General features: G+C 43.3%; 1 protein-coding gene across 3 annotated transcripts in view; it reads right to left on the bottom strand.

Moving 5' to 3' along the window:
• The window catches only part of CDK19 (cyclin dependent kinase 19), a 107,691-nt gene that overhangs the window by 32,780 nt on the left and 47,501 nt on the right, over positions 1–27,410 (bottom strand). For all 3 annotated transcript variants that reach the window (XM_077302079.1, XM_077302086.1, XM_077302095.1), the window contains 2 exons: positions 15,415–15,525; positions 9,593–9,733 (listed from right to left, as the gene is read on the bottom strand). In XM_077302079.1, coding sequence (XP_077158194.1) covers positions 9,593–9,733; positions 15,415–15,525 — 252 coding nt within the window. The remainder of the gene's footprint in view (positions 1–9,592; positions 9,734–15,414; positions 15,526–27,410) is intronic.

Here is a 27,410-nt window from a genome sequence, read left to right as displayed (position 1 = left end):
GGCTCGTGGCGGGTTATAACATCTTAAAATCCCCATTAAAACTCCATTAAAACAATTATTACATTCCCAACATTATCAACATGGCAAGATCGGCAACTCAACTTCCCCCCCTTCCCACTACTGGCGGGTAGAGAGGGGATACTGATAGTATTTATTTCAGGTCCTGGTGGTGTTTACTTCAGGACCTAATCCCAAATCCCAGATCCCAGGGGGAGGCATAGGTCTATATTGTCAGCCTTGGCCTCAACCATAAACCTGGCGGAAGAGCTCCATTTTGCAGGCCCTGCGGAACGATGAAAGATCCCGCAGGGCCCGCAGCTCTCCCGGGAGCTCATTCCACCAGGCGGGGGCCAGGACCGAAAAGGTCCTGGCCCTGGTCGAGGCCAGGCGTGCTTCCCTAGGGCCGGGAACGACCAACAGATTTTCTCCCACAGAGCGCAAGGCCCTGCGAGGGGCATAGGGCGATAGGCGGTCCCTCAGGTATGTGGGTCCCAACTCGCGTAAAGCCTTGAAGGTTAAAACCAAAACCTTAAACCGGATCCGGGCAGCAATTGGCAACCAGTGCAGCTGCCTCAGTACTGGCTGGATGTGGGCCCTCCAAGGTGTGTCAGTGAGGACCCTAGCAGCTGCGTTTTGCACTAGCTGAAGTTTCCGGATCAAGGACAAGGGAAGGCCCGCATAGAGCGAGTTACAGAAATCTATTCTGGAGGTGACCGTTGCATGGATCACTGTGGCTAAGTGTTCAGGGGACAGGTAGGGCACTAGTAGTCGAGCCTGGCGCAGGTGGAAAAATGCCTGGGCCACTACTTTTTTGACCTGCGCCTCCAAGGTCAGGGAGGTGTCAATGATCACACCCAAATTCCTGGCCTGGGACACGATGGTAAGTTGCGTCCCTGCCAGGGTGGGTAAGCACGCTTCCTGGTCCCTCCCCCTACGTCCCAGCCACAGGACCTCCGTCTTGGAGGGGTTGAGTTTCAGGTGACTCTGCTCGAACCATTCCGTCACCGCTTCCAAACATCTGGCAAATGGTTCCGGGGGGGAGTCCGGGCGGCCGTCCATGAGGAGATAGAGCTGGGTGTCATCAGCGTACTGGTGGCAACCCAGCCCAACATTCCGTACCAGCTGGGCCGGAGGGCGCATAAAGATATTAAACAATGTGGGGGACAGGACCGCACCCTGGGGGACCCCACAAGGGAGTCTGTAAGAGCGCGAGAAATCATCCCCCACTGCTATCCTCTGGGTCCGGTCCTGGAGAAAGGAGCATATCCAGCGTAAAGCTGTGCCCCGTATCCCCATGCCGGCGAGGTGGTAGACCAGCAGTCATGATCCACGATGTCAAAAGCACCCGACAGGTCCAGAAGAACCAGCACTGCCGACCCGCCCCTATCCAGCTGGCGCCGGAGGTCATCCAACAGGGCGACCAGCAACGTCTCCACCCCGTGGCCAGGTCGAAAGCCAGACTGATATGGATTGAGTGCCATATCATATTGTAAGCAACAGACAGCTATTGGTGATGATGATGATGGTGATACACAACAGACAATATGACCATAACTGAAATATAGTTATTATTTCACAGAAAAACACAACAATCATTGTAAATCCAAAGACATTTTCTTAGATGCTTTAGGCTGTTTCTGCATTGAGTAAGGAGACGGACTAAATGGCCTGTATGGACCCTTCCAACTCTATGATTTAATTACTCTAATATAAAGGTCGACATTCTATTCAAAAGCATTCAAAAACTCTTAACATGAATCATACATTAAATGTCTCAAAATAGAGGATAAATACATGTCAACACTCCTGGGCCAGTTAATACTAGTTAAACTACTCCATACTCTAAAAACTCAGCTTCGTATGAACACAAAATGGCAGTTGTGAAGAAAAAGTTTGACTTGGAATAGCCTATGATTGGTTGCTATAGAAACAAAAGGTTAGATTTTTGAAGACTGATGTTTAAATTATCAATAATAAAAACTGAACAAGCAAAGCCCTGCGGAGAGAAGACTATGGACCTGCCTGCACCCTAAAGGTATAAATGAAGAATGAATGAAGGTCAGTAATAATGAACTGGAACCATCTGTTGTGAAAGAAGTAACATTATAATGTAAAATGAATACCCTAGTAGCATTTTTTCCCTTGAGTTAGTGAGTATAAGACAGAAGAAAGAAAGACAGAGCCAAAAGTGCTGAGGCAACTACATCATGCTATTGAGGAATAAAATCCATTAGACATCAAACAAAAAATCCACTTAGAAAGACATTGTTACTGCATTCATTAATATGGCTCCAATCAATCTTTAGCAAGGAGGTGGTCAGAAAGGAGCCAGCAAAAAACAAACACAAGTAAAACTGTCTGCAGTCTTGAATGAGAGGAACACACCCAAGAAGGAGATAAGGGGAACAATGGACAAGAGAATGCTAGTATTTGGTAGCTCTCACTGTTCCTGAGCTTATCTCAGTTATAATTATTTAGAGATATGACATTCCCATGTGAAAAAATGCTCTCCTTGAGGTAGTGCAACTTTCTATTCAGTGTTCTTTTTCATTATATCCAAACAAAAGCAATTTAACTGCTGAAACAAGACACTATATCAAAACAATCTGTCATACAATCGCAAGTTATCACAAAGGGTTATACACTGTCACGTTCACATGCAGATATTAAAATTGTTCAGGTACTCCTCCCAACAGTAAATTAAGGGTTGGTTCACCCGTTGTCTGACATCCTGATTACAATAAAATCTGTACATGAGACATTTCAAATATCTAAAGTTCAAACCAAGATCCAAGATCATCTGGAAATTTGGAGTGGGTTGTTACCAAAACACAGATGACATTTAGCTGGAGTGGTGGGTGGATGGGTGGAGAATGTCCTATAGCAATGAGCTGATTTGTGCCATCTTTGCATTCCCCTCTCCAGAAAGCAACAGGTAGAATGTCCAGGCCAATGCTCCATCAGAGATAACCCCCAATTTCCTTTTTAAATTGCAGAAAGATGACTACTCATGAAGGTTAAAGAAGAAAGTGCCAAGCCATGATCACATCAAGAAGAAAAAATAAATTACTACTAAAGAATTACACAACTTTAAGCCTGGCAATGAAGAAACTGAAATTGCTAAAGATTTTTTATTCCTTGGCATCATCAACCAAATGGCAGACTGCATCCATGAAATCAGAAGAACGTTGAGAATGGGCAGAGGAGTCACGAAATATCTTTGTGTAAGGATGTGTTGCTGGCAACCAAGATCAAACCAAGGCCATACGCGGTCTGGGCCCTGAGTACCTGAGAAACAGCCTCTCCACCTACGTTCCAGAAACATCAACAAATTGGTGATCCCTGGCCCCAAGGAAGCTTGATTGACCTTGACCAGAGCCAAGATAATTCATGTCATAGTATTCCCCAATGAGACTAACAGACTTTGGTCACTTTATAAGAATATCAGAATCACTGGAAAAGCAAAAATGCTAGGAAAATTTGAAAGCAATAGGGGAAAAAAGAAGATCCAATATGAGATGGATTGACTCGATCAAGAAAGCCATGGCCCTTAGTTTTCAAGACCTGAGACAGACTGTTAACCAAAGGGCATTTGGGTGGTCATTAATTCTTAGGGTCACCATCAGTCACAAGCAACTTGACAGCAATTGCCACACACATATTTGTAAAGAAAGCAAATAACTAGAAATGTGCTCTTCTGGAAAGAGAAACACTGCAGGTAAATGCTAGCCTCTGGAAGCTGTCAATGCTTGTAAATGCTGGGCATGCAGAAGAATGTAAATTATACTGATTATAGAAAAACAGATCAATTTAATTAAAATGTACCTCCTGAGCAAAAGATAAGCATCCATGTGGCCAATGCAGAAAGCATTTTCCTCCCTCTAAATTAGCTTTGTTTGGCCACATTAGCTATGTAGCACTGTGATGTCACTTCTCACAATGCGATCACCAATTGTTTAGGATTGCTCTATGGAGAAAAACCACAAAGAATATTGGCACTGAATAACACTTGATTTGGTAAACAATGGCTGGTAAACAAAAAGGCAAACATCCCCAGTCAGCAAGTGATTTAAAGAATTTATCAGGATCCCCCAAACCCCTAACATTGTTCCAACAGCTGAAAGCAGCAAAAGCTTGGCTGGCATTAACAGGTCACACTTCTTGCTGCAACTTCATGCAGCATAGCATACTGTTGTGACACTCAAGCAGTGATTCTTCAGGGCCACAGAGGCTGGAAGCAAGTATATTCATTTTTTTTTAATGGGCAAAATTCTTTTTTTTTCAGGTTGAAGATTTTAAATTTAAAATACCCCATTTACAAAATTTGTTGATATTCTAACCGGAATGCCCAAGAAGAACTACTTCCTCCGCCTTTATAACTCACAGCACTCTATTAAAACTCTGATAACGCATGGTCCAAAATGTTTCTAATTGCTAATAACCTGAAATATGCAATAGTTAAAATGTAACATTTAAATGGGCATTTGACTGAGCTTGATGGTTTTAGGTGAACTAAAGCACGTGCAAAACATCAAATGAAGCAGATGGCTTGGAGGTAGGAAAGTAGAAAGGAGAAGGGCAAGAATGTGACCTATCTATTTACTGATGCAGGTTAATTTGCCGAAATCTTTCATTTTAGTGTTTGCTTTTATTCCTACAGGTTGAATTGTACATCTCTCAAGGAAAAGTCTTGGGGGGGAGGAAGTAGGGAAAACTTTCAAATGTTATGTAACTACAATTTATGAGGGAGGGAAACAACAAAACTAGTTGTCTATTGGACCAGTGGTCTGATTCAATATGGCTCTTACGTTCCACCATTTGGTCTACCTTCTTGGGTTCTTTCCCAGCAAGAGTATCTTTTAAATGGAAATGCCATAGATTTAAGTCTGAGAGCTAATGTGCACAAAGCAAGATGTGAATCAATGAAATCTAATATCTAATCCACCCTCCTGTCACAAAACAGCAGAGAACAAGTCTTTGTGACCGACCTACAGATACGTCAGGAGTTGTCGCAGACATGGTCAGACGATTTGGCAACTATGGGTCCTCTGTGGGCGGCAGTACTTTGTACAGCACTGCTTGGCAACTGGCCAGGCTCCCTGGGCTTGGTCCTCGCTTTGGCTGCGATCTTGGGTCCAGCCAATCTATTTCTAGATTTGGCGGGAGGCCATGAGATGCAGGCACCAGGCCTGGCTGTCCCACCTTGGGGCATGACATGGAGCCATAGAGGAGAGACACCTGACTGGATAGACTCACCCCAAGGCCTTGTGCAGGGTCAGGCAGGATGAACGTTCTGCCCATATCTCCCAAATGCAGCCAGGGCTTGGAGCCCAGGGTAACTACTACTGCAAATCAAAAACCTTGCAGTCAAGGGTCCATTGATTGCTGGTGGGCAAGTGGAGGCCTGCCTACTACGTTACAGGTTGAAAATCTGAAATCTAACCTCTGTGGCAGCGGTTGAGGCTTCTAGATTGCCAGCCTAATCTCCATTCTCAACCATACCATGAAGAGTGACAGAGCCAGGAGGAGATTCCTGGTGATATTACATCAAATTTTTCCCGCTGTGAGCTGTGTTGGTCAGGAAAGTTCAAGAACAACCTTCCACTGTTGCTAATTATTCCATCTGAGCCAGAAACAATCAAGACCTTTAACAATGCATAGAGACAAGGTACCCCTTGGACACTTAGAAGTACCCTCACTTATTTGAGTAAAAGATTTACCCCTGTGGCAAAAAGGATGAATGTTTTACTCATCGAAGACATTTGCTCACGAAGTTACACTTTTTGTTGCTGCAGACCCATAAATACCATCTCATAGAGGAGAACTGCCATCCCTCCAAAAGTCACACTCTAACAATTGAGAGGCCAAAAGTCTAAGAATTTGGTTGTTAGTCTCCACTTAATATGAGATCAGGTAAAGGCAACCTCAAATTTGGATGTAAAAATGTAAAGTTGTTGATTAGTGTACTGAATGGTACTGTATTGGGGGTGAAGGGGAGGGAACTGAATTGTGGGGTGAGTGGGGATAGGAAGGAGTGGAAGGGTGAGGAGCGACATGGGTAGTAGTGAGGCCAGCCAAGGGCCGGGGATCTCAGTGACTGGGGATCAAGGGAAATATGACAGCAGGTAGAAGTGGTTAAAGTGAAGGGATGGGAGATATGGTGATGCTCACACTCCTTTTAACCACCATCCTACCCCAAGAGATGTCAGTGGTAGGGCAAGGAAGAAAATCCTCTCTCCGACATTAGTGCTATGCAACACCAGGTCCACAAAGAACAAGATTTCTTGCATTATTTCTTTGCATGGCAAGATATGAACCTGGCTTGATTGACAGAAGCCTGGGTATGCCTGGGTATTCATCTAGGTCAGCTTGTGCCATTTGGGTTTTCAGTCCTTTACCAATCCTGGACAAAAAAGCAGGAGTCCGAGAATCTTTTTCCTTTCAAGCACTTCCTGGTCCAATCATTTCAAGAACTGAATGTAGGGTTTCATTTGGGGCACAGTCAAGAGTTTGGCCATCTGCCTGGTATACTTACTGCCTAATGCACCAACCAATGCCCTTCCAAACTTCCTGGAGTTAGTTACTGAGTGGGCTATGCAGTTTTCCAAATTATTAATTCTGGGGGACTTCAATGTCCATGCCGAAAAGACTGACTCCTCATAGAATTTGGACCTAGTGTCAGCCAAGGCACCAATGGAACTTGCCCAATTTGCTCCTTGCCCCACACATCAAGCAGGCCACACCCAGGACTTGATCTTTGAAATCGGGATAAATGTTGGCCCGGTCCAATCAACTAGAGTGCCATGGTTGGGCCACTTCACCCTGAAGGCTCAGATTAATATACAGCCCCCTCCCTGTATAGGCAGAGAGTGGATTTACTCTCCCAAGGAGACTTATGGATCCAAGTGGATTCCAGAATGCTCTGCAGGATCCAAACTCCCCCCCCCCCCACAGCAACTCAGTCAATGAGCTAGTGGAGCATTGGCACTGCCGACTCTCCGAAACCATCTCCGAGATCCCTCTCATCTTCCGCCCAAAGCCAGCTCCCTGGAATACATTGGAACTGCACAAGCAGAAAAAGGAGCTGAGACAGCTTGAACAAGTCTGAAGAAAAACCTACGATGAAGAATCAAGAACATCTTGTAAGACATTTATGAATGAGATGACAGTGAAGGCAACTAAAAATGAATTCTATGCAGCTTCTATTGCCTCTGCAAGCTCATGCCTGGGTCAACTGTTTAAAATAATTAGAACTCTGCTATACTTAGGATCACTGCAACATTTGAAATTAGACATTAGCCGTGAGGCTTTTGTGAGCTGTTTTGTGGAGAACATCTTGTCACTTTGCCAGGACTTCTCCCCTGGGTTTGATGCAGGGTGAATCAGAGTCCTATTTTGGACCACTTCAGTCCACTCCTTAGACTTTTTCAGCCCTGGCCCTGGACTGGTGGAACACTCTCCTGAGGGAGATCCGGGTCTTACAGGACCTTAAACAGCTTTGCAGGGCCAGTAAGACAGAGTTGTTCCACCAGGCAAGGCCCAAAATAAAATAACTACCAAAGAGTGCTGGCCTCACCACTGGGATATGGGAAAGATCAGCTCCTTAATGCCAATCCCCTCCTTGCCTGATATGTTTTAGTTGGGTCAATTAGATTGTAATCTTTTAATTTATATTAATGTTTATACTGTTTTTATGATGATGCATACCCACCCTAAGCTGTATTGGAAGGGCAGGTTAGAAAAATAGATATTATTATTATATGAAGAGTGCAATCATGTTCTACAGTGTCCCAGCTCCAGGCTAAACATATCCTGTTCATTTAACTATCTTCATAAGATTACAATCTATGAGTTTGAGGGCCTTCTCTGGGAGTATCATAGCTATAACCCTGTTTTGCAGTTAAGCTGTTGTCACTCTGAGTCAAACAAAAGTATTGGTATTATTGTGAATAGTATGTACTGTCTGTTGTTGTATTATCCCTATTGTGTGAGATTGTGTGAAATTGCCATATTATTTAACTTGTGAATAGTTAAGATTTGTTTCAGATTTCTACAATTCTAATCCTATCTCTTACTGGATGTCCCATCATAATCATACTGTTTACACTGCAATCCATCTTGTATCTCAGTGATAAAGTCAGACTATAAATAAAACAAATAGATAAACAAATACATGTTCTGATAAAACATTTGTCTTTGTGACTCAAATGTTAAAGTCATGCATATTCCCCTGCAAGTATGATACTAATGACCATTAAAAATAAAGTTTTGCACCTAATTATGCTTCAAATTAGGAATAAATCCACAAAAGAAAAAGAACACAGTATGTCTATCAGTAGCAAGCTGCAGTTTGTCATCACAGCAGCAAGCCTTGGAAATCCTCAATCTTATGTACTTTCTTCCCCCCTCAGTCCCCATTCCCTTCATGGAGAGCTTAAAAATTATTAATTTACACTCTCACAGTAAATCATATGTTGTTATGTAGAAACCACAAAGTAAAACTGCTCTCTTGCCTCTACAAAAAAACTTCAAAACCAGGATTAAACTGTGGTTTGGAGGAAGTGAAAAAATCAGGTTGCAGTTCAGACACAGAGAACCAATGTGGTGTAGAAGCTGAGAGTGTCAGACCATGATTTCCAGATCCAGGTATTAATCCTCACGCTGATATGGAAAGATTTAAATGAGTAGCTGTGTTGGTCTGAAGTAGCACAATAAAATCAGAGTCCAGTAGCACCTTTAATTGTTAATTGTATGTTAATTGTATCTTTTCCTGTTTTCTGTAAACCACCCTAAGCCCTCAGGGAGGGCGGTATATAAACAAACAAACAAACAAACAAACAAATATTTAAGACAACAAAGATTTATTTATTTATTTCGAGCGCAAGTAGTCTTTGTCATAGCTCACGTTCTGAATAAATCTTTTTTGGTCTTAAAGGTGCTACTGGACTCTGATTTTACTGATATGGAAGTTTGTTCAGTGACCTTGGGCCAGTCTTGGCTTAACGTACCACAGAGGCTAATGTTAAGATAAAATGGAGAAGAGAATGACATAAGCCTCTTTGGGTTGCCAATGGAGAGAAAGATGTGGTATAAATTAACAGCAAGAAACTATTGGTTCCTAGAAAAATGGAAATCATTAAATTCTGAGCTAATGGGAAGTATAAATGGGAGTCAAGCTAGTGTGCGTCTACTGATTTCCAAGGCTGGTACTGCTATCTGCTTAAGCAACATCTCAGTTCTGTGAGAAAGCTGGGCAGAAAGACAATGTCTCCAAGAGGTACTTCCTACAAAATTCAAGTGTATTGAATATTACAATGGTAAGCAGTTGCTGTAAACCACAGTTATCTGCTACTTCAGTCTTGTAATGTTATCTGCATTCTTCTATGCACTGGATACAGTGTCATTGTCTTTTGACAGATGCTGCAGATAAGAACTAATTAGGACAGAAAGATTACCCCTAAGAATATCCAGCAACAACAAGGAAAAAATACAATAATACTAGAAGATTAGTATTTAGGGTTTTTATTCTACTTTCCTAAAACACATATATTGTCAAAAATATTCTTAATCAGTTAAAAGTCACAGCACTTACTAGGTCTCTGTGAAGCACCCAGTTTGCATGAAGGTAATGGATTCCATCAAGAATCTGATAAAGTAGAGATTTGACCATAGATCTTGGCAACTGCATGGGTTTTTTGTTAGCTTTTGAGGCACGGTGGAACTTGATAATATGCTGAAAATAAAAAGAATATAAACATGAAAGTATCTTGACATAAAATTCTCAAATGAGGACACTGTAGGACATAAGAGCCCCCTTACTAAAATGGTAGCTAAGACTTCAAGTATATGTTAACAAGCACTATTTGATGAGGTTTCAGGAAATGAAAACGCAATATGATGAGTCAAACTTAGATTGAAACAGATTTTCCTCGAAAACTTACTCCTTGTTGACATTTTTCTAGTTTCCATGCCATCATTGAACAGTTTTAAAGGAATTTTATGGCAATATGTACACTTCAGTTCTTTAAAAAAAACAAACAGATTCTTGAGTTCTACACTGAATTCCTTATTCATATCATATAATGGAGACCAGTTTGTAGTTGTAAATTTTGCTTATATAAAATGCTGAGAATATACAAATACAAGCGTAGATCTGCAAGAATCACAGTTTTGTCATGGCGGCTGCATCCTAGCTCCCCCTGACCCAAGTTTGCTGGCTCAACAAAGGTGGCAATGACAAAGGCAGCTCCTCTCAATCCACCTGACACCAACTTTGCTGATATTCCCTACTCCTCCCCCGACTGTCACAATACATTACAGGAACATAAGAAATAAAAACAAAAAGCTTGTAGTACTTTAGGACAAGCATTAGGATCAGTTAAGGTATATGAACAATAAGTTTAAACATATTTTAAAATTTAACAGGAAAATTAAGAATTTAAAAGGTTAAAGGAACAAATTCTAAAACTATATTTCCTGCCCTTCCAGAAAGCTTGAATCACAACCGCCCAGAGCTGTAAAGAATGGGTGGTATAAAAATCCAAATAAAATAAAATAAAATAAAATAAAATAAAATAAAATAAAATAAAATAACAAGGGTGCAAAATTTCACTGTTCGCAGAGAGGTCTGAGGCTTTTTGTCCATAAGTTCTCTAATCCACTTGACATTAGTATGATATGGCTTCGCATCTATTAATGGGTGAATAAATTTGGATCATTCTAGATTAGCCTTTCACAACCTTTTTACCCTTGAAAAATCTCAGAAGTGATGTCAGCTGGCCACACCCTCCTACCATGACCCAGAAGCCACATGTCACCAGGAGTGACATCACCCAGTCACTTCCATCAGATGTGACATCACCAGGCCACTCCTACAGCACAGAAGTGACAGCACAGAAATATTTTCACATGATTTGTGAGCAAAACCATACCTGCACTCTGAGCTACCAGTTTGCTCTTCTTCACCAAAGGGAGTCTGCAATGGCAGCCTACAGAAATAGGGCCAGGACAGGTCTTTCATGCTCTATCAAAGCATCAGGGGGAAGAGTCCTTGTGGGTTGAAAACCACCCACTGTCAACATTGCCAATCTTGGCATGGCTCCTGGAATTACAACTGCTACAGTTTGGTGTAGTGGTTAGGAATGCGGACTTCTAATCTGGCAAGCCAGGTTCGATTCTGCACCCCCAACCATGCAGACAGCTGGGTGACCTTGGGCTCACCACGGCACTGATAAAGCTGTTCTGACCAAGCAGTGATATCAGGGCTCTCTCAGCCTAACCCACCTCACAGAGTGTCTGTTGTGGGGAGAGGAAGGGGAAGGCAACTGTAAGTCGCTTTAAGCCTCCTTCGGGTAGAGAAAATCGGCATATAAGAACCAACTCTTCTTCTTCTTCTTCTACACACCAGGCCCCGACCTGGTGGAATGAGCTCCCAGAGGAGCTGCGGGCCCTATGGGAGCTTTCAGTGTTCCACAGGGCCTGCAGAACGGAGCTCTTCTGCCAGGTCTATGGCTAAGGCCGGGCGGCAAGGAAGATCAGGGCCCCTCCCTCATAGAATGGTGGTGGCGAGTTCTATCAACCCCCTCTCCACCTCCCCCCTTTAGATAGTGAAGATCTGGGTTTTAGTCTCAGGAGGAGTTTTTAATGCAACTTCTTGGTTTTATAGGATTTTAAATAAATCTTTGTTGGTCTTAAAGGTGCTATTGGACTCAAATTTTGTTTTCCTTTTATAGTCTCCCAAGTGAAGCCAGTAGAAGGGGACAGGAAAGTTGGGAAGTGGTCAGGATACCCCATAAAAGGGAAGGCACCATATTTGGCCAAGGAGGAAGTAACTGACTGAACTCAAACCAGAACAATAGGGAGATCAGGAGGGGGGGAGAGAAGATGTATGTGCTCATGGAGAGCCAGTCTGATGAAGAAAGAGGACCCAGTGCCAGAATCCCATCTTTTTCCCAATTCTAAGGCTAGTGGGCCAGATGACCTCTTTGGTGATGATAGAAGAAAGCAAGGAAACCATCTTGGGGGTGGGGGAACCTCAAACAATGAAATATATATCACCGGGATTATGCCTATGAAACTAGTAAGAACTAAACAATTGTGCTGTCTTTCACAGTGCAAATAATAGTCAAATGAAAATGATCTGCAAACTGAATTCCTAAGCATGCTGCTCATGCAAGAAGCAAAGTACTGTTTCTGGTTGTTTTAAAAAACAAACTAATTCAGCTAATACATAGTTGAAGTTCTATACATATAAAATGAAGCTGTTATAACAAAGCTATAACAAATGTGAGTTATGATGTGTACACTCATTATTTGTGTAATAAAACATGATAGAGAAAACTTCAAAAGTGAGTGGGATCGTTAGGAAATCTGTACGAACAAGTCTACCCAATTAAATTATACTGTGCATGCAGGAGCATGAAATTTCATGACTATTTTTACTTTGAACATCGTACATACATATTTTCCTTGTCTGCACATTATTACTCAGGTCGTTAATAACTGACTTTCCTCATACAGGTCCCTTACCACTGTAATACACGAGTCTGTCATGGGCAAATGCAACTTCTATGTCAGCATAGCACTAGTGTAGTACAGTTCGACCACATAAACACTGAAGTAACCATAATGTTTCCATCGGAAATCTATGGCAAGTGTTTGATTTTCAGACTAAACATATCTGAACAGCATCTTATTTATATTGATGACGATTGTTAAGTTTCATTCCCATTCATCATATTGCCCAACATACAGCTTATAAAATTAAGAACTGTAAATTAGTGTCAGAAAGACCACAAGACATTGGCTATTCAAAGAAAAAGAAACAGAATTTACACTAGATGTGCCTCAAGGGTGTGGTTCTGGTGCCCCCTTCAATAAGCAAGCAATCTTTCAGCGATTATGCCTCTCTTGAAATTCCTTTTTTGGAGCCTACCAACTCAACTATGAAATGACAGATCAAAGATTAACAGGTTTAAAAAAAAATTAAAGCATGGAAGGGCCCTAGAACTCAGCAACTAAGGCTTCAGACAGCCCTTAGCCATATGCTCTTTGCAAATGCAGTAGAAAGCACACATTTGGGGAACTTAATAATTGTTATTATGTTCTGAACACTATTTTAAACAAAGGTATTCCAAGTTGGTTATATTCTTTTTCTGATTAAGGAGGTAAAGAATTATTTCTGTATTCTCAAGAGGGATTGTTTCTATGATGACTAGCAGAAACTTTGTTATTCTAGCAAGGCACTATAGCTAGTTTCATTAATTTATTATTATTCACTGAAGTGTTTATATCCTGCTTTTCCTCATGGTTCTAGGTAGCTGGCAGTAGATGAGCAATTGACAAGGAAGTAGATCAAAATATCTGTTTGATTCCCCCTGCCCTGCCTTAATTCTAGAAGATCAAAATGGGGGCCCCATTTGCATTATATGTACAAGCTTCAAAAACAGTATAGTTCTGAATGCACCACAGTGACATGGAATAGGCCAAAATGAATTCCAGGAGTTTGAACAAACTCCCCAAAGTCTTAGCTTTGAATAGAAAAAGAAAAATAGTCAGGGCAGGGTGGGTGAAGAAGAAGGGAAAAAAGAAGAGGAAAAGGCCTCTGGTCTTTATGACTGAAAATAAATCTTAAAATGAGCAATTTTCTCTAACAACTAGAGACTGTGTAAGTATAACCAAATCTTGGATTACTTCATTCAGTACAAGGCACCTGAATCAGGTTTCCATTAGTCTATGTACCTTCTGTAGATATACCAATTATGCTAGCACATGAAAATTTGGATATTTAACCTGTGCTGAATCTGCACTTACTTTGTTTTTTCCAGTGTGGATCCTGCTGAATCCAGATTGATTTGAACTCGGGTCTTACTCTCCCCCCCCACATTGAAACAGAAAAGTGTTCTGTACATGTTTAGGGAGGCTCAGAAGGGGAGGGGGTAGCAGCAGGAGCCTCTTTCTTTTCTTGAACGAGGGGGGGGATTGGAGACAGCAGAGGAAGGGGGAAAAAACCACGAGGCAAATCTCTGCCGACATAAGTTAGGGCTTCTGCAGCTTCTGCTGAGAGAAAATTAGGGCTTCCCTTTTAAGAAAATCTTACCGCCTTGGCCAATCAGGACTTCTCTACCACGGAGTCAGCCCTGGCCAATCAGGACCTCTCTACCACAGAGCTTCGGCAACAAATTCAAAGCAGCCAGAGATCTGCTTGCTTTTTCACGCTTTCTCAATCCGATTCTTCAAATATTGAGGGTTAAAAGCACTAAGATATTGCAGGATAAAGGTAGGGTCACTCTGGATCAATCATGCTTGTTGCAGAGGGAAAATTTAAATCAGACAAAATCAAAATGGAAATCGCAATCAGTGTAGATGGCAGGGACTGAATCGACCTGGGATTGGAATAAAAGCTCTGTGCAGATTTCACCCTGGATTCTTAGGTGCTTCTAGCTATGGATCAAGATTTTGCAGGGCCCTGGGCAGAGGGTATTTAGGGTCCCTCAACGCCCACTGCTAGTCCTCCCCTTTCTTGCCCACCCACCAATGTGCCTCAACCTGCCTATATATCATTCCTCTGCCCACTTTCAAGGTCTCCCACCATCTGCACGCACAGCTGTCCATACTGTCTACACATCTTTCTCTCAGTGATGCTGGGTAGTGGATGCAGCTAGGAGTGTCACAGCTACCAGGAATGCTGATGCTTTCCTAATAATAGCACCACCCAGTTGCTATTATCCAGCAGCCGTAAGTAGCAGATGAAACCCGAAGCACAGGTGACAAAGAAGAGAAAGGGTTTGAATGCAGACATCAGAGAAAATGGGCGAGTAGGGAGTCAGCAGCAGTGGAACTTCCCAGAATCCCTGGTCCCTGCCCCACCTCAGTGTATGCTGATGCCAAACCTACTAGAAACATACTGTCATGCACTCAAAACTGGAGTACATGCCTTCAGTCAAGGGGGCCTGCTAAGGGGCCTGCATTCCCCGAGGGAGATCTCACAGCCTCCGTTCTCCCATCCCTTGTTCTTTCCACTCTCTGGAGCTGTTCCTGTTATCTTTTGTGAATGGTACTGTTTAGTGTTATAAGGAATGTAAAATGACTTTGGCTTTTCGCATGTGGGTGCTAAGATGTTTGAAGGATGGTTTTGCTTTGTGCCTCACTGTGGGAATGCCTGTTGGCATGCAAACTTCATGTAGGAGGTGAGAGGACTAGGAGTATAACTGTTCTTGGAAAACTGCATGAGATGTCTTCAGCAATGAATGTTCTGTGATGGCTACTTCCTGTAGATGCTCCCCCAAGACTCCCAATAAAGCTACGAAGATCCCTGAGTCTGCTTTGGTGTCTTCATGGTGTCTTCATGTCCCGTCCTAGGGTCATGACACATACATGCAAAAAAGTCAAACCACTAGCAAATTCTGAACTTACCCACAAATCATGTTCAGCATAATCAAACAGCAGCCACACCTTTCTATCACTGTGAGAAAGGAACACCTTCTGTAATGCAATCACATTAGGGTGCTTCAGTTCTCGCAAAAGCTGCATGTAAAGACACAAAAAAAAAGACATTTCTGCTGTTACAAAACAGATAATTTACTTTTAATTTGCCATGAGTGATTTGTCTTCCTAAAGTAACTCCATAATAAGCTTAGCACCAAGAATATTTCACACAACAAAAAAAGAGAACACATATTTTTTTCCTGACAGTTCAAAAACATGTACAGTGAATGTTGCCTTCTGTGTCTTCTTCAATGAAGTCCAACTTGCACCCAAGGATCTCTGTAGCGGATCACCAACTTAGGGAGCAAAAATATTTAAATGAATACCTTCTGCCCCCCCCCTCTTCTCCTAGCTCTCTCTATTCTTTAACGTCCCTCTGGAAAGAAGTGTAACATTTTACACATAGGAAGCAGGACACGCTAACTATCCTGAAATGAAGAAAATGCATAACCGACCTAATATGAGACAATAAATCATTCACTAATGCTGGTTTTATGCAAACACATTTCATAGTCTGCTTTATAGATACATTATTATATGAGATTATCTATTTTCATACAACCATTCATAAGGTTAGCATTATAGTTTCACTGAGTTAACTTTTCTCCCTGTGTTTATCATAGAGTTTCAAAGGAGTGTACAATAAATAATCTATATGCCTAATAGCAACGGGTGGCCTTCACCTGCAGACACTTAAATAAGTGGACCGTGACAACACTGACGCTAAATAGATTTTTCAGCTAACTTGAGGGTCTGCCTATGTTTGCAGGAAAAAAATCTGAAACGTTAAAAAATAAAATTTGGGGGCTAAATGCCTTAAAATTTAAAGAAGTATTGCCTATGTATGCATAAACAATACACCTACCCAGGTGATCTAGCAGTGGCTGCCACAACAGGAAACCACTCTAGGCCCAGTCATGGTGGCAGAAGGCTCTGGAAGTGGCCTCAGGCCTGCCAAAGTGACTGAGGATGCCAGAAGCTGCTAAGAGCACTCAAGTCAATGAAAAGCAGAACAATCACTTTTGGCTTTAAATAATCTTTTGCTAAATTGAGGGGACTTGTCAGAAGGAAGTTTAAAGAGTCAGATCCCTCTAGGATGCCTGGAAATTATTTAACACTAACTACATAGGCTAGGAGTGAGCCTCTTGTGGCGCAGAGTGGTAAGGCACCCGCCTGAAAGCTTTGCCCATGAGGTTGGGAGTTCGATCCCAGCAGCCGGCTCAAGGTTGACTCAGCCTTCCATCCTTCCGAGGTCGGTAAAATGAGTACCCAGCTTGCTGGGGGGTAAACGGTCATGACTGGGGAAGGCACTGGCAAACCACCCCGTATTGAGTCTGCCATGAAAACGCTAGAGGGCGTCACCCCAAGGGTCAGACATGACTCGGTGCTTGCACAGGGGATACCTTTACCTTTACCTTTACATAGGCTAGGAGAGCCTCTTGTGGCACAGGCAGCCAACATGCTGTCTGAAGCTCTGACCATGAGGCTGGGAATTTGATCCCAGCAGGTGGCTCAAGGTTGATTCAGCATTCTATCCTTCCAAGGTCGGTAAAATGAGTACCCAGCTTGCTGGGGGGTAAAACGGTAATTACTGGGGAAGGGAATGGCAAACCACCCTGTAATGAGTCTGCCAATAAAACGCTAGAGGGCGTCACCCTAAGGGTCAGACATGACTCGGTGCTTGCACAGGGGATATTACTTTTACATAGGCTAGGACAGAATTCATACTTCAAATCACAAAACATATCACAAGGTGTAAAAGGATGCTTGGATGGTGAACAGCTCAAGTCAAGGAAATCATAAAATGATTATTTTAATAACTGGAAGGTGAATTGAAAGGAGCACTGGTTCTGGCAAAATTAATGTAAGTTAATAATAAGACCAGCAAAGGGAAAATCTGAGGATGGCCAAAATCATCAAGACCAAAATCTGGTGGCAGCTCAAACATTAACAAAATCTATGGCAATATGAGTTTTCATGGGTCACAGCCCACATTACAGATCTGAAAAAATAGAAGTAGTGACCCACAAAAGCTCATATTAAAATATTTTAACATTTTTAAGGTGCCACCATTTTTATTTTATTTTGCTTTGACAGATTAACAGGGCTACCCCTTTGCAACAATATTAGGAAAATCAATAAACATTTCTTCAAATATATCAGGAGCAGAAAACCAGCTAAGGAGGAAGTAGTTAATTAACTGTACCCCACTGATGTCTGTGTCTTCCCAAAATCTCCAGGAACTTCTCAGCCTGGAGCTAGCAACCCTATCCCCCTCCCCATTTCTTGCTAGTGGTCAGGGGGGTGGGGACCTGGCAGCCCTACACATTAGACGTGTAGAAAATATACAGCTGCTGCACCTAAATGTCATTTGTTTTAAATAAATATTGAATAGCAATAATTTTCTGTTATATTGCTGTCTTTTTCTGGTTGAACGGCCTACTGGCTTTAAGACCTAGATGGGAAATTGCACATTCTGAGTAAACGTTTTGATTTCTACAAAAAGGTGTAATTCCAAATTTAATCCAGGGGGGAAATGAGCCACTGCAGCTATAGAGAGCCTGGCCAAGATGTATCAATTCCCCATCCCAATTCCTTCTGAAAATTTCCCTTTAGGCATATTGTAAGTGGCTGGGCAGAAGGGATTGTGTCCATACCTGACTCCTGTGGCCCTTTCTTGCATGCCCAGGGAAATGCCGATTGCCACTTTGGGGTCACGAGGTGAATTTTCTCCAGGCCAGACTGGCCATGGATTCTGGTTCTTTTTTTGGGGGTACTGTGGGTGGGCAGGTAGTTGTGAATTTCCTGCATTCTGCAGGGGGTTGATGACCCTGGAGGTACCTTCCAACTCTATGATTCTTTGATAACACTGAAGGAGCTGCAAAGATCCTCAGTGGAGATACAAGTATCTGTCTATAGGACCACTTTAACCCATACACTCCACAGAGTGGGGGAGACTGTATGGGAAGGTGGCCAGAAAAATATATTGCTTAATTAAAAGTATAAGAAGACACATGTGATGTTATCCCAACTACATGTGGTGGACTCCCTTAGCACATGGAAGAAGGTTCTCTGGACAGATGACACAAAAAGTGAACTTTTTGGTCATCATGGGAAATGCCACGTGTGATGCAAACCCAACATTTCCCATTGTCCCAAGTACACCATTCCCACATCGAAGCACGGTGGTGGCAGCATTGTGCTGTGGAGATGTTCTTTATCAGCAGGGACGGGACAACTGGTCAGGATTGAAAGAAAGACGGATGGCACTAAATGTAGCGCAATTCTTGAGGAAAACATTTTTTAGTCTGCCAGATTTGAGACTGGGACAAAGGTACACATTCCAGCCGGATAATGACCTTAATGTATGGCTAAAGCTGAGACCTCAATTCAACTGAAAATCTGTGGCATGACTTGAATATTGCTGTATACCAACACTACCCATCTAACTTGAAAGAGTTGGAGCAGTTTTGCCTTGAGGAATCAGCAAATATCCCAGTGGCTAGATGTGCTAAGCCAGTGGTTCTCAACCTTGGGGTCGGGACCCCATTTGGGGTTGCCTGGCCCCTTCCCTGGGGTCACCAGGTTGCCTGCCACCGTGGTGGCGGGGGCTGTATGTGGTGGCAGAGGCATGTGTGGCGGCAGAGGCGGCGACCAGCAGAGGTAGGCTGAGGCGGCAGAGCCATGGCAATGGCTGCCTCCACACCACCTCAATTTTGTGTATGCGCGCATGCTCACACGCCACCCATGCACACCTGTGCATTTCCAGTGCCCCACTGGCTGCTTCTGCAGCTGCCCAGCCTGCCTGGAGGGTCGTACCGGTGCCTGCCGAGGAATGCGTCGAAACACTTAGCTCATCCTGCCTGACTCTAGCAAGCCCTACGTGCTCTGCAGCAGGGCTGCTGTGGAACCCCCGTGGTTAGAAGAAGGGCCCTCTCCCCTCTCCAGTCACCTCCTTTGCGGGGTTGCCCATGGCCACATCTGGCAGAAGCGCCTCCACAAGGCTAAACTGGCAGCTCCTCTGGCTGGGTCCCCGCTGGACTTCAGTGCCGAAGTTGGGGTTGCGGCAAAGAAAAGGTTGAGAACCGCTGTGCTAAGCAGATAGAGGCATACCCCTAGAGACTTGCAGCTGTAACTGCAGCAAGAAGTAGCTCTACAGATTATCGACTGTGAGATTAATACCGTATTTGCCGGCGTATAAGACGACTGGGCGTATAAGACGACCCCCCAACATTTCCACTCAAAATACAGTACTATGGGCCACTATGGGCAGCTATGTCTATCCCAACTGAAGTGCACCCGACGACCCCCCCACATGGAGGCATGTTTTTCAGGGGGGGGGGAAGTAGTCTTATACGCCAGCAAATACCGTACTTATGCTTCTGTTTTTCATGTCTTGAGTACTGTTTTTTGCACCTTCAAAGTGGTAGGCATGTTTTGAGAATTGAATAACGCTACCCCCCCCCAAAAAAAACCCTTAGTTCTAGGTTGTAATGAGACTAAACAGGACAAACACTAAGGGGGATGAATGTTTTTGCAAACCACTGTAAAATTATGCAGGGGTAGAGAAAATAAACATAGAGCTTTTTCTTCCTTTTTCTCAAGACAAGATAGTGAAGTAACTGAAATTAGTTTCTGCTTTTTAAAAAGGAACATGAGATTTATTAAATTAGTGCCTGAGCACAACAGCCACATGCTGTTTGTAATGGTTATTTAGAAACAGTAGAGTTAATATCCTATATTTTGAGTTTCACACAGGCAAAAGAAGAGTTAAAAAAAAAACACCAAATTTAGCACGTTTAATGGGCTTTTGTTGAAGAAAAAAAGCCCAGTCACTGTGCCCAACAATGAAAAAAACAAAAAGGTTGATTGCTAGCAATTAGGGTATCACGTACATAGAGCCCCAGGGTGATCTGAAGCAGTAGATCTGACTTCATGGGACATGTATACAGACAGATATCTGCTCAAAAGTGTTTATTGCTAGGTTTTCATGGGCTTATGATGGGAAAGCATCTCAGTCACAAGTCTGCAAATTTCCTTGTTAGGCTGAACAGCTCTGTACAAATTTAGAATTTAGGGCAGAGTGATAAGCAGCTCTGTACATGCTTTTTCACTCATCACACTGAAGATTCATTTGTGCAAGAATAAGAAATGACACTAGAAGAGCCTCCAACTTGATATATACTCAGATCCACTGGGATACACCCATCAGTTGCTGGAGAAGAATATACCCTCCATTTCTCTAACTCCATCCTCAATTGCATCTGTTCTCCTTGTCTGCCAGGTGACAAATGCAAGGTCTCTCTCACAGCTTCCAGTTCTGACTACAGTTTTGGGTTTTATGTATTTTACTTTCTGTGCTTTATTGTTTACATTTCAAGCTGTCTTGAGTTCCTGTAAGGTGGAAAGGCATCTAATAAATACACACATATCTACCCCAGCTGCTTACAGCCTAACTCATTTCAGAGAGGTAAAGGAAAGATACAACTGTTTATCTTTAAATCTGGGCAGATTTTAGTGTCAAATTTTAGTCCATGAAGGAAAGAAGAAGAAGAGTTGGTTCTTATATGCCGCTTTTCTCTACCCGAAGGAGTCTCAAAGCAGCTTATAGTCGCCTTCCCTTTCCTCTCTCCACAACAGACACCCTGTGAGGTGGGTGAGGCTGAGAGAGCCCAGATATTACTGCCCGATCAGAACAGCTTTATCAGTGCCGTGGTGAGCCCAAGGTCACCCAGCTGGCTGCATGTGGGGGAGTGCAGAATCGAACCCGGCATGCCAGATTAGAAGTCCGCACTCCTAGCCACTACACCAAGCATATATCATCACACACATGCAGAGAAAATGTGAAACCAGTATTAAGATCATCATATATAACAGAGCCTCTTGTGGCACAGAGTGGAAAGGCAGCAGACATGCTGTCTGAAGCTCTGTCCATGAGGCTGGCAGTTCAATCCCAGCAGCCAGCTCAAGGTTGACTCAGCCTTCCATCCTTCCGAGGTCGGTAAAATGAGTACCCAACTTGCTTGGGGGGTAAACGGTAATGACTGGGGAAGGCACTGGCAAACCACCCCTTATTGAGTCTGCCATGAAAACGCTAGAGGGTGTCACCCCAAGAGTCAGACATGACCCAGTGCTTGCACAGGGGATACCTTTACCTTTACCTTTATATAACAGATCCAGTTTTCCACTGTTGAAAAAAGCAAGGAATGGGTTCTGTCTGCCCACCAAAACGGCTGCTTATGAGACCATGGGAAATATCAATTCGAACTTACACACAGAACACTAAATAGATGAGTTAGTTTGGTTGGGCTATAAAGGCCATACTGTTTCAGATCCTAGAACTGGAAAAATGAAAGGTTTGACCAGTCTTGCCTAGGGTTGTATGATTTGGATCAAATCACTCTGTAGCTGCTTCGGAGACAGATTGCCCAGAGGCGTTCCAAACTGCCCCACCCATCAAAAAAACGAAGCCGGAGCAGCCCTTTTCAGAGTGCCACTGTGCAGCCAGTGGCAACGGCCATTTAAAATTTGAAGGGACACTTACCTTTCCTTCCCAGGCCCAAGCTGTTCCCGCTCTGTTTTCCCAGCCTTTGCCCAGGCCTGTCCACAGCAAAGGGGAGGAGGAGGGAGACCAATGGCTGACCTCCCTGTAGAAGGCCAGCCAATCATCGCAGTGCATTTGCTTCTGCAAATGCATTGCAATGCTGAGGTCTTGCAGCATGCAAAAGCTTGCTTGGTGCAACAAAAAGAAAAGGTAGATGGGGGAGGAGGCTGTGGGGGAAATTAGACAATAGGGAGGCAGGTTTGGGGGGGGGGAATATTTCTTGGCCAATCAGAAAAGGTGTTTCCTTTTTGAAAATCTTCACTGCTTGGCCGAGAGACTATTTAAGGCCAGGGGGTCTCATACCTCCTCTGTTCTGTTCCTGGGCTGGCTGCTGCTGCTGAGGTGACTTGGAGCTCTGGTAGAGAGACAGATTCTTTGGGTCTGACCTAGAGACTGCTGGTCCTGGCTTGATGGTTGGGTGCCTTACTGCACTGAACTCTGGAGGATTATCACTGGAGAAGACATCTCACGGTTTGACTGAGGGACTCCTGTCTCCTTTAGCTTTCTCTGTTCTTCTCCCTCTTCTTACTTGACTTCTTGTTTTCCCAAAAAACTATTATCTTTGGATTTCTGTGGGTGAGGTGTGTTGGGGTGGGTGTTTCAGGGTTCATTGTTCATTATTTTTGTTGTTGCTGCTGTTTTGGGGGGGCAGGGGCATGACAGGGCACGTGCCTGGTTTTTTAGGGTGCTGCTGTGTTTGGACTGGAGTTTAAGGAAGGTTGTTTAAATTGTTTTTTCTTTTTGTAGTTCTGGTTCGGGGGCAGGGCAGAGTTTGTTTGCATGGTTGGGGGGTGTTTCTGGTGTTTTAAAGTTGGTTGTTGAAGTCTATTTTTATTGTTCTAAGCCTGTGGTGATAAGGTTTGGGGCAGTGTTTGTTGGCCTGCTTGGTAGTGGTAGTGTTTTTACAGCTTAAGGTTTAATACTTCTTTGCAGTTGTTGTTCTTGTTTTTGTTGGTTGCCACCTTTGGGTACAGTTCCCTGGGTGCCTTTTGTTGTACTCTGATTGTGTCCTGGGGGGACGATTAGGTTCTTCTTGGGGTACCCAATTAGGATTCCCCCTTTAAATAGGCAGTAAAAGAGTGTAAGGAAATACTAATTCTGATGTTGGTTCCCATAATAGGATATAATGCGGGCACCCTAGTTGGGAGCCCCTAGAATTGGACCCCTTGGTCCAATCTTTTTGAAATTTGGAGGGGAGACAGGGAAGTGCCTCCTGGAGATACCCTGAAAGAGATAGGCTGTAACTTAACCCTCCCACACACACTAAGCCATGGGAAAGGCAGAAACTTTAATGGGATTTTTGACAGGATTCTGGTGGGGGTTTAAGTTACAGTCTCCAATCATTCAGGGTAGCTCTAGGAGGCTCTTCTGTGACTTCCCTCCAGGTTTCAAGAAGATTGGACCAAGGGCTTCCAAAGAGGATGCCCCCATCTCTTCATTATATCCAATGGAGAGCTTGTCCCATAGACAGTGGTCCCCAACCTTTTTATCACCGGGGACCGGTCAACACTTGACAATTTTATTGAGGCCCGGGGGGGGGGGGCACGTCACCGCCTGAGCCCCTGCTCCATTTGCTTTCCTGCCGGTGCCCTTATATTCCCGCTGCCCGCTGGGGGGCGCTGCCAGCAGCAGCTGTGCAGTGCCATGCCGAAGGGGAGCCCCAGCCATGGCAGCAGCTGCAGAGCACCAAAGGTGAGCTGGCAGCAGAGTGGCAGGGCAGCCCCCGAGGCAGCAGCTGGGGAGGAGGATGAGGAGGAGCCGTGGCTTGGTACCGACTGACCCACAGACCGGTACCGGACCCTGGACTGGGGATTGGGGACCACTGCCATAGTATATAATGGAGCAGACGGGGGCACCCTCTTTGGGAGCCCTTAGAATTGGACTCCTTGGTCCAATCTTTTTGAAATTTGGAGGAGAGTCAGGCAAGAGCTTTCCAGACCTACTTTGAATGTTTGGAGGCTGTAATTTTACACACACCCCTTGGCCCTAGGAAAGGCGGAAAAGTCAAAATTCCCATTAAAGTCAATGGCACTTTTCAATTTAATGGGCACCAAAGCACTTTGGACGCTTCCAAAGAGGTTTGAATCGGTCCAAAGCAGCTTCATCTGAAGCCGAATTGGTCTGGATCAGACATTTACTGCACAAGCTTAGTCTTGGCACATCAGGTGTCAAGCTGACGGGGAAAAATCCAAAATGAGCTGCTTTACCCTGCAACACCTGAGAAAAATTAAAACTAATTTTAAAAAATAAATAAAATATTACACAGCCAATGCTGTTTAATAGGGATATCATCCTACTTCTGTAGGGGGAATTATTATTTGAAGAATGTTTTCAAAGAACACAGTTTGAACATATTTTTTGTATTCTAGTAAACCTAGTGTAATGGATAAGAGCAGCGGGTTCTGGGCAAGTCGGGTTTGATTCCCCAGTCTTCCAAATGCAGCCAGCTGGGTGACATTGAGCTCGTCATGACCATGATAAAGCTGTTCTGACCAAGCAGTCCTGTCAGAGCTCTCTCAGCCTCACCCACCTCACAGGTTGTCTGTTGTGGGGAGAGGAAGGGAAGGCAGTTGGAAGATGCTTTAAGACTCCTTTGCGCAGTGAAAAGCGGGGCATAAAAATCAATTCTTCTAATTAACTAATGAAGCAGTCATTTTAGTGGCAGTCCTGTAATTTATTTTGCACTCCTTCCTCCCACTTTTAAAAAGTACGGATTGAACTGAGATTCATATATGAAATTCAGAATACTGTCCAATATATTAGCTTTTGTTCAGAAATGTATAATCCAAGGGCAAAATCACATAGTTTGCACTCCCTCTCCATTTTAACCATCCTATAGGAGTTGAGCCAAAGCTGAAAACTGAAAGGTAGGCTCCCTATGCATTCAAAATTTCATTTTAATGTACCGTATTTGCCGGTGTATAAGATGATTGGGCGTATAAGACAACCCCCCAATATTTCCACTCAAAATATAGAGTTTGTTATATACCCATCCCGCCCCTGCATCTCCCTGTGACCGGCACTAGTGCACAAGTGCACATGTAAGAGCTCTGCGTAGACAAGGGGCGGGTCGGAGCGCCACTGCTTCCCGCCGAGCAGAACCGGCCAGTCACGCCGAAAAGGCTGGCACCCCTGTCTCGCTGCTGATGCCCGCCACGGCTGCGCTGGATACCACACGATACTGGATGGTATGTAGAATGAGGTGGGCGTGCATCGGGAGGCCACTATGGGCATTGGGCGGGCATCAGGAGGCCACTATGGGCAGCTATGTCTATCCCAACTGAAGTGCACCCGGCGTTTAGGACGACACCCCCACTTGGAGGCATGTTTTTCAGGGGGAAAAAGTAGTCTTATACGCCAGCAAATACAGTACATATTTCTTCCAATGAGACTTATAAAGAGAATTGGCCAATACACAAATTAATGCAGTTAATTCAGCCAATATTTAAAATGAAATTAAGGATGATTTTGTATAGAATGTGTGCTTATGAAAATTTTAATACACAAAATCCAATCCATACAATAAAATGTATTATATACTTTTGTTTTTGGATTTTAAAATGAACAAGTGAAGCTACCTACATTTTTAACTACTTTTAATTCATGTGTTTGCCCCTAATTGCAGTTTGGCACAATGTGAACTCTAAATATGATGCCACCACACTGACGTAAATGTTAAAAGTTACCCTTCACTCTTATGATCTCAGCCCAGATGGAAGGATATCAGTACATTGACTGTTTACTAACTACAACAACTACGTGAACTACAAACTACAAAGGACTGCCTTAAAAACTTCTTTTATTGAATTTTTACTTCATACTTCCTAGCCCAAGGTCTTCCAGGGAGCTTCAGGAGGGAATGGAGATTTGAAACCAGTAGTCCCCTGGCCCTAGTCTGCCACTTTAGCTAGTCCACCAACCTGGTACTTAAAACTGTGGTTGCAATTCACTTCATTGCTGTGGAAATTTATTTAGTACTAGGCTTCACAGCCCGCTCGTTAGTGCATGCAGACAGCCAATAAGTTCCAGTATGCACATAATTATTGGATATCTAGAGAGGACACAAGCAATTGCTAAATGATGCTGCTAAAATATGAGATGTGTAAAATGGCAATGAATGTTGTCTTTTTAACACTTGTATGCTTAAACTAGTCAAAATGCCAGAGTCCCTTTTAGCATCAGAATGAAAAAGACAAATCAATGAACCAACTGAACACAGCCTAGCACTGCTAAAAGACATGGTTTTCAAATGACATAGTGAGCAACAGGTATGTGACACCTTTATCTTTTTTAACAATGAATAATCACAGTTTCGGTGCTTGTGAATTTGTATCCTATTTTTCTGTGCATTATTGCCTGGTGCTGCCTTTCTTTTTGTCAAGTTACTAAAGTCCATGTCACACCCCTGTTTTGTGACAAGTATTTTGAAAGGCCATTCTATAAATAATTTTATTTCAGGATCTCAAAATCTTCTGGCATTACTGAACACCATTCTTCTTAAACAAAAGTGTTGCAAACAACTTTAAAAGGACTGTGCTTAGATTTTTTAAAAAGGAAATGATACAATCAGTATTGTGTTTCAGTCAATGGAGTTCACAGAAAGAGTATATATAAGTAATAGTATAAATAATCAAACTTTTAAGAGACAGCACAGAAATAACCTAAACAAACAAATAAGTTGAACACAGAGAAGGCTGGCACAGTTAAATTTCATTCCACTTAACTTGCAATTACATTGCAAAACTGACAACTGGGTAATCCTAGGTTAGAACTGCTTATTTCTTATCAAAACCAGTATTTTAGGGCTCAAAATCCAAACCAGTATGAACATGGATTCATTCCCTGTTGCAGCCCCCTGACAAGATTAGCTAGAGGGTACATGTGTGTGTCTGTGTGTGTGTATACATATATGAAAAAGCATTAGAAACAGAATCAATCCCTCTGAGATCCTACAATTTAGTTTCTGCCGCGATGAACCCTTTCCCCCATGACCAACCTCACTGTGTGTCCACAGAGAAAGGAGGCTAATCACTGTAAAGTAGTGCCTCATGCCCCCAGAGAGGCTACACAGTTGACCAGAAACTGTGTTGAATATTGCTAAGAGATCTACCAACCCTTAGCCAACTGAAGCTGGAAACCAAAGCAGTTTCAGTCTCATAGCCTGGCCTGACACCAGAATGTATGTATGTATGTATGTATGTATGTATGTATGTATGTATGTATGTGTGTATTTATTTATTTATTTATTTCTATACCGCCCTCCCCGGAGGCTCAGGGCGGTTTACATTAAACTTATGAAATGGATCAAGCAGTGGAGCTG

Source organism: Paroedura picta, chromosome 1 (assembly GCF_049243985.1).
Source record: "Paroedura picta isolate Pp20150507F chromosome 1, Ppicta_v3.0, whole genome shotgun sequence".
NCBI lineage: Eukaryota > Metazoa > Chordata > Lepidosauria > Squamata > Gekkonidae > Paroedura > Paroedura picta.
The sequence above is the reverse complement of the archived record's forward strand: the minus strand, read 5'-3'. Positions and strand labels throughout refer to the sequence as shown.